The 7,251-nt window shown below is 37.5% G+C and overlaps 1 protein-coding gene and 1 gene segment (V, D, J or C); one reads left to right on the top strand and one right to left on the bottom strand.

The window, feature by feature from the left end:
- Positions 1–443: 443 nt before the first annotated feature.
- LOC106455990 (Ig kappa chain V-I region Walker-like) lies at positions 444–1,124 on the bottom strand. The segment is given in 3 exon segments: positions 444–571; positions 622–987; positions 1,084–1,124. Coding segments are annotated over 3 exon segments (525 nt in total).
- A 2,049-nt stretch (positions 1,125–3,173) lies between these two features.
- On the top strand, positions 3,174–5,058 carry LOC102195685 (uncharacterized). Its single transcript, XM_013907989.1, has 6 exons — positions 3,174–3,223; positions 3,327–3,665; positions 3,776–3,817; positions 3,939–4,049; positions 4,159–4,187; positions 4,802–5,058. The coding sequence occupies exons 1-6, from the start codon at positions 3,178–3,180 to the stop codon at positions 4,922–4,924; spliced, it is 690 nt and encodes a 229-aa protein (XP_013763443.1). The 5' UTR covers positions 3,174–3,177; the 3' UTR covers positions 4,925–5,058.
- The last annotated feature ends 2,193 nt before the right edge of the window (positions 5,059–7,251 follow it).

The raw sequence follows: 7,251 nt of genomic DNA, 5'->3' as shown, positions 1-7,251 counted from the left end.
GGCAAAGGTGAACAAAAATAAATAAATAAGTGGAGAGGACAAAAAACAAAGGAGGTAAGTAGAAATATAAAAATCCACATCACGTGTGAAATTTATGGTTTTCAGGGTTTTTCTGGTTTTTATTGTTTACTTGGTTTCCCTAGGTCTTTTCCTGTGTGTTATGAATAAATATTGGGGGGGTTGGTACAGGTACTGGTTTTATTTTGTTGTATTTATCTGCAACACCTTAAAAGCCAGTCTGTGAAAACATTGTCGGACATAAACTGGTCCATGCACAAAAAAGGTTGGGGACTGCTGGTTTAAAGCGATTTGAGTACTCAGTTACAGTAGAAAAGCTCCATAAGAACCAGTTCATTTACCAGTTATAATATTTAGACAATAAAACATGAATCTTTTTGGATGGTGAGGATTTTAAAAAAAGAAAATAAGCCAGTTGAGGTCATTCAGACAAGGCAGACCAACGACTCAATGGAAAGTTGGTTTGTGAAGGCCCCAGTGTCCCCTTGGAAGAGCTGGAGGGAGTGACTGGGGGGATCTGGCCCATCGGCCCTAGAGTCTAAGCACGGGAACGCTAAAGGAACATGGAATAAAAGGTGTTCATGAAAAATAAATGCAAAATACCTCGAACACTCAGAAAGATCCCTTCTCCAAATTCCACCATGTTGGAGTGAGAGCTCCCGCAGTAGTATGTAGCTGAATCTGAGAGGCGGACACCAGAGATTTGTAGATGATTGGTCCCTTCCTTTCTTTCCACAGAGAAACGAGGGTTCTTCTCCAATGTGTGGATGACTTCAGATGGCTTATCATATTTGTAAATTGTAGAGAGGCGCTTAGGTTGGCTTCCTAAGAATTGTCGGTACCAGGAGAAGTGCATCGCCACTTGGCTTTCATAAAAGCAACGCAAAGTCACGTTGTCCCCAACAGCAGCAAATCTCACCCCAGTCTCCTGCTTGACTGTAGCTGACTGGATCACAGCTGACAGATGAACTGTGTCAGAAAAATACACATTGTTAAAGAAGCATAATCAGGTATGAAAATACAACCCTACCTCAATATACATGAATCTTCTACTGAGACACTTACATATCCCACAGAGGATGATACAGAGATGCATCTTTTCAGAGGTCTCGTCAACTGAAGATTTGGAGGAAAAGAGCAGCCAACAGCATAAAAACTGGGTTACTCTTGATTGGTTCTTAAAAGGGTCACCCCGTGTGTTGTTTTAAACTTCCGTCTCAGTGTCATAGAAAAATAAATCTGTTTTACATCAAAGCCACACATGTCAAATAAAGAATATTCTACATTTCTCCACTTTTTAAATAGTCATGCAGTTATATTATCTATTTTTAAAATAAAAAATAATAATAATAAAATAAATATGTGGAAGTCTTTTTTGCAATACCTGACTGTGTATATGAGACAAAACACTTATATTTGAGAAACAAATTTATATTTAAGTCCTCATGAAGTCATTTGTTTACTAAACATTTAATATTGTTTGTCAGTTATATGTAGTTATATGCAGTTTAATTGAACTTGACACAGAGAGCAAATTCAAAGTTCTTTTCAGACCAAAAAGAATGATGTCCTGGTGAAAAGTTGTTCAAACTGTTCAAAACACCAGTAAAACTGACTCAGGCTAAATATTTACTGCAGTGGAATTCAGCTCTTCTTAAGTATACAGAGATCTGGAGTGCCTCCTAGAGCTAACAAGCTGAAATGTGTGGTGAGTCAGGTCGTGTTGCTGAGATTGACTCATAGAGCCAGACTATGATCTCATAGAATCAGCTGATAAAGAAGACTCTTCAAGGTCTTATAGAGTATTAGAAGCTGCATCCACAAACAGAGCTATTTGTGATATAAACTGTCTGATTTTCTAACAAACCTAAATTTGCATATATTTAACTAGGCCTATAAACCCTTTTCCAATTTTCTTCCATGTATATAGCATTATATGTTTGATATGAATGCTCATATCAAACAAATCCAAAGTTTCATAAAATGAGATTTTTGAATGTAAAAAATGCTCCTTCCACTTCAGTGTTTTCTACCAGTGAGCAAGAACTGATCTCCCTAAAAGAACAGAAGCCCCACATTCAGGTCAGTTTTCTGTTTAGAAAAGGCAGCAACTCCCAAGAAAATCTGCAGACTCATTTCAGACGGCGGATGAACCAAGGGCCTATCAGACCCAGTCAAAGATAAACACAGATTATTTGGTATTAAAGAATAAAATACCAGAGCTAGAAGTGAGCATAACAATTTGTTTTTGATATAACTGATAATAAATTTTTCATTTTTTCATGAAAGCACCTAACGTAACATACTGGCCTCATTAACATGCAATTCCTGGTCAGTCTCCCGTTCAAACACACACATCAGCTAGAGGGTTCAGTGTTTTTTATACATCCATGTTTAGTTAAGTGATATAACTTAGACATGACAAGGAAACAGAGGTTGTGATAACTACATTAAAAAAGAACATGTTGGAAGACTTTGTGGTCATGAAACACGAGATAGAACAGAATGAACAATTAAAAAGCGTTCTTACTAACAAATATTGAATAAACATTAGTGCCTCAGCGCGTTGTGGCTGTTCACCTTTTACCCCCTCCATACTGGGCACTGGTATCCCAAAAGGCTACATAGCTGACTGAGTACTATTGACACTATGCAGCTTTGGTAAGTTTGATAATGATCAGCAGTAAACAGAAAGAGAAAGTATTATCATCAACTTGTGTAGCAAAGAATGGATAACCTGAATCTTTATGAGGACACATGAGACGCTCATGGGCTGCAATAAGAAGCAGAAGCGACTATTTGCAGTTGGACATAAGTGGAATCAGCTGGTTTCTTAGCGCGTGGGGGGAGTACCTAAATAGCAATCTTACATATCTTCAAAACAACTTCTCTTGCCAATAAAGCACAGCACCAGATTCATGTTTATTGTCTCACTTTCTGGTGTGCTGTTACTTGCACACAAGGCGTCGATAACTCTTCTATAAACCTGCACGAGTGTGAATGAATTGCTGCCTGACATTTTAAACGGTACTGATGAAAATAGGCTGTGTAGATTCAAATCTCCTGGCATGATGTATTCAATACCACACCCCTTTCTAATGAAATGAAACCCCCCTACAGAACATAAAGTTTCCTGGCTGTAAGACGGTTACACGCAGAATGAGGAGGTTCACTTTAATAACAGCAGTGGTTTTCTGCAGCCGCAGTAAGTACAGCATATCATTATTCTGATTTAATATTAAACGAATTTAATTCTATCTGTCCATTACATAAATAAGTATTATGTTGTATCTGTTTTTCTGTTTCAGGCTGGATCTCAGCTTCTGAGTTTCAGACTGTGGAGGTCCAGCATGGGGACGAGGTCAAACTGCAGTGTTCCAACATTTCCGCCTATCCAACGCAGACAGACTGGTTCAGAGTGGTCAATAAAACTAAGCCCAGCTGTGTTTCTTCTATGTATGGATCTGACAGCGAAGCGTCATTCTGTCATGGATTTAGAAACAGAAATTTTAATATGAGTTCCAACGTCTCTTTTGTCTTCCTTCAAATCAAACGAGTGGATTTATCTGATGCCGGGCTGTATTTCTGTGGATTGTACATCAGTGGGCACACAGTCATTTCCAATGCAGTTGAGTTAAGAATTGAGGGTAAGCTTTTGTTCATGATTTAGATATTTTTATTTCGTTTCTTCATCATGTTTAGCATGAAAACATGTCATGCAATCACAAAATGTTATGATAACGATGATTCTTTACAGGCAATGAACCCAGAGAAGAGGAGGATTTTAATAAGACTGACCGTAAGATTGATTTTTTTGTTTCAAAAGATGTTTTTCAGTTTTCATGTAGTTATTTCACTATCATCAATAGTATATCTAAAGTAATCATAAAAATTATGTTTTTATCTATTTATTTTTGTAGAAGAGCCCAGTGGAACGACAAACCTCATAATCATCGCCCTTGGAGGTCTGACAGGTCTGCTCACTTTAGTCGTTGTTATTCTGGTTCTAAAAATCTGGAAATCTCAAAAAGGTGAGGTTACTTACAAATTACTTCACTCATCTTCTAAACTGATTAACCTGTCCAAAACAATGTATTTGGTTGTTAATAACAAGCAATAATTTTTGGTATTTCCATTTAGCTGCTGGAGAGCAAGAAGAAAATAACAAGGTAAACTCACTTTTTGAGTTTTTCTTCTTTTTTTACAACTAATAACTGTTTTCTGTGATTCAAAAGCTTCATTGAAATGCATAATTACTCTGTGAATAGCGTCGACCTGTTGCATCATAGAGTAAACCCAAGCAAGCAAGCAATTGTAATCTTTTATTTTCTTTGACTTTAAGTAATATCAGAAATGTAGAAAAACTTAATAACTTTAAATTATTTAGTAATAGTTCATCTAGACGAAATAAAAAGTTAATTTTTTTGTTTGTTTTTTTAAAAACAGGCAAACTCTATAGTTTGCAAAACTCCAATTATAACTCTAAAATGTAATGTGGGTGAATGCTAGTTGAAGCATTCACTGTGAAGAGTTTGTCCTTATGACATACAGTATTTGCTGTCTGGGAAGCTTTTTAAACACGTTCATTTTTCCAAAAGGACTTTTTTTAAAACTTTTTCTATCAAAACGGAAAAAAAAAAGAAAGAAAATAATTTGTACTGTATATGTGGTTTTTCATTTATATTTATATTTACCTCTAAAAATCTCACTCTAAAACTCACATAACCCACAAATCCACCTTGGTTGTTTCATGCAGTGTTTAATTAAATATCCTTATTTTCAGAACATGACTTCAGACAATCTGAACTACGCAGCTCTGAATTTCCAGAAAAAGACCAAAAGAAGCTGCAGGCCTGTGACGCAGAGAGAGCAGGAGCCTCACGTTGTGTATGCTGCTACAAGATAGACTGAGGAAGCACCTGCAGCTCCAGCTCTGAACAGAATATACCTTAATCTTGTTAATTTTCAGATGATTTTTTTCTTTTTGTTTGTATGTGTCGTGGTTCACATAAATGTCTTACAAAATAACTAAATAAATGTGCATCCAGTTCATGTTTGCATCCTCTGCTTTTTTGTTATCTTCACATGATTTTCTGTGATAAAAAAATGAAATAAAATAAAAAACTTTAAGTGATTATAGTGAGTGAGTAAGAAATGAGAGTGATGTCTGTTGACTTCCTCGTGGGAGAATCTAATGGTCTGCTGTGGGTGGAGTGACATACATGTGTCAGTCTGACATCTGACAGGAAGTAACAGCAACATGTGGTCTGGGCACAACTGAGGTGACAATCATTAGGCTTCGATAGTAAAAAATGCTTTAAAAAAGTATAAAATCAACATTAATGTGATCTATTAAAACCAGCGGCTATATTTATACATCTGAAATACTGTAAAAATAATCACAGAATATGCCAGTGCCCAGAAGTGACTATGTGCGAATACTATGTGACCCAAAAATAACATATTCACCAGAAACCACAAACACACAGTTCCGTTTAAAGGATATACCAGTCTCATCTGACAATGGTAAATCACTTCACTGTCACATTACTTGTGTGAAGGTAAACATGTAAAGTATTTATGCTTTGAACTTATACAAAGCGAAGACCTTTGTCCATAGTCTGGTCAAGAGCCGAATATTTTCAGGTATTCACTGAAATTGTTTAGCTTGTTGTAGTGAAGTAGATTTTGGGTAGGCTTTTACATGACGTCTGCGAATGCAGCGCTAACATCCACACCTTCCCAGCAGATAATTAGAGGCCTTATAAGAAACAGCTGCTCTTCACTACCACACGGAGAATTTGGCATACTTTTCACATCCAAGGTGGCCGAGTGTGATAGATGGCTAAGCACTGCAGAGCGGTTTGATTCTTCAGGAAAGCTGCTCATTTTAGTATTGCCCTCTAGAGAGTGGATTGTGCCACTGCTGCTGTCTTTTTTCAGTCTTGTTGTCATTTTATAAAAGCTTATGGACTGGCCTTGACTGACTCCTGGTTTCATGGTCTTTTAATCATGCTTTTATAAAGAAGTGTATCTTAGGCTGTATTTGTTTTGTTTATCTCTTTTACTGAATTGTTTAATATTGTATATGTTTTGTTGTTTTGTTGCTTTAGTGGAGGTACGGCCTCTTGCTGTGGGGTTAGCCACGTGAGGTGGAATACCCCCCCGATGCATGAGAGTGTACACAGCAGGAATAGGTAGATTGCACCACTTAGATTGCAGTGTGAGTGACAGTGAGGTTTGCAGTGGAACTACAGTTTTTTTACAGTTCTATGCTTTTAATAGTTTTTCCTAATAAATTTTGATTTGTAAAATTGATCTGCCTCACCTCTGCTTGCTAATAACGAGCCTTAGGGCTTTGGTAGCTAGTATAACATCCACATTGGCTATAGAAATCTCTCGTGGGGTGTAGCTCCCTCCCCAGGCGGTGTTGTCAACATGCCTTAGTCACCTTCCCTGGTTATCCTCCTTCGTGCCACCACAATGTGAACAAAAAAACAACATAGAATAAAGGACTGGTATTCTTATACCGAAGAGCTCAAACAGCAGGTTAAGGACATACGGGAACCACAAAAGTCATATTCATGGTGATACTAGAGTAAAAAGGTCATATCTGTACAAAATGCAAAGCAAAATTTTCAAGAATGCCATTGAACAGAGGTGGTGGCTTACAACACCAGCTGTCAGCTACACACAATGCAGTCTTATGATCCCTTCCCTTCAAATTCAACCTCTTCTTCATATCTTGCCTCCAGTAACTTTAACAAGTCACATGATGAGGTGGGGCAAGGTCTCACAGACGTTTCACCCTTGACCATGAATGATGATAATTGCCTTTTTTCTCATCTTGGCTTATGTGATGTTTCACATGACCAATATTGGGTCAAAGCTAGGTCAAGGATAACTGTATACATAACAATTTATAGCCTTTGCTCCATACTTTGTTGAAGGACCTTTGACAGCAATTACAGCCACAAGTCTTTTTGAGAATAATGCTACAAGGATACTATCCCTACAATGAAGCATGGTGGTGGCAACATTATATTGTGGGAACAGGGAGACTTGTCAAGGTCGAGGGAAAGATAAATGCAGCAATGTACAAAGTCATCATTGATATTAACTTGCTCCAGAGCAATGTGGTCCTCGGACTGGAGCAAAGGCTCATCTTCCAACAGGCCAAAAAACTTAAGCAGAAATCCAAGACAAGAAAGCAGTGGCTTCTGGACCACTCTG

Source organism: Pundamilia nyererei, unplaced genomic scaffold (genome assembly GCF_000239375.1).
Source record: "Pundamilia nyererei isolate P.nyererei 1_Seehausen unplaced genomic scaffold, PunNye1.0 scaffold00735, whole genome shotgun sequence".
In the NCBI taxonomy this organism is placed as follows: Eukaryota; Metazoa; Chordata; class Actinopteri; order Cichliformes; family Cichlidae; genus Pundamilia; species Pundamilia nyererei.
The sequence above is the reverse complement of the archived record's forward strand: the minus strand, read 5'-3'. Positions and strand labels throughout refer to the sequence as shown.

What these genes read in the sequence shown, in the direction of transcription:
- LOC102195685 (XM_013907989.1), top strand. Translation starts at nt 3,178, where the DNA reads ATGAGGAGGTTCACTTTAATAACAGCAGTGGTTTTCTGCAGCCGCA. An exon ending in AATCTGGAAATCTCAAAAAG is followed by an intron (nt 4,050 to 4,158) that starts GTGAGGTTACTT and finishes ATTTCCATTTAG; the next exon opens with CTGCTGGAGAGCAAGAAGAA. An exon ending in AGCAAGAAGAAAATAACAAG is followed by an intron (nt 4,188 to 4,801) that starts GTAAACTCACTT and finishes CCTTATTTTCAG; the next exon opens with AACATGACTTCAGACAATCT.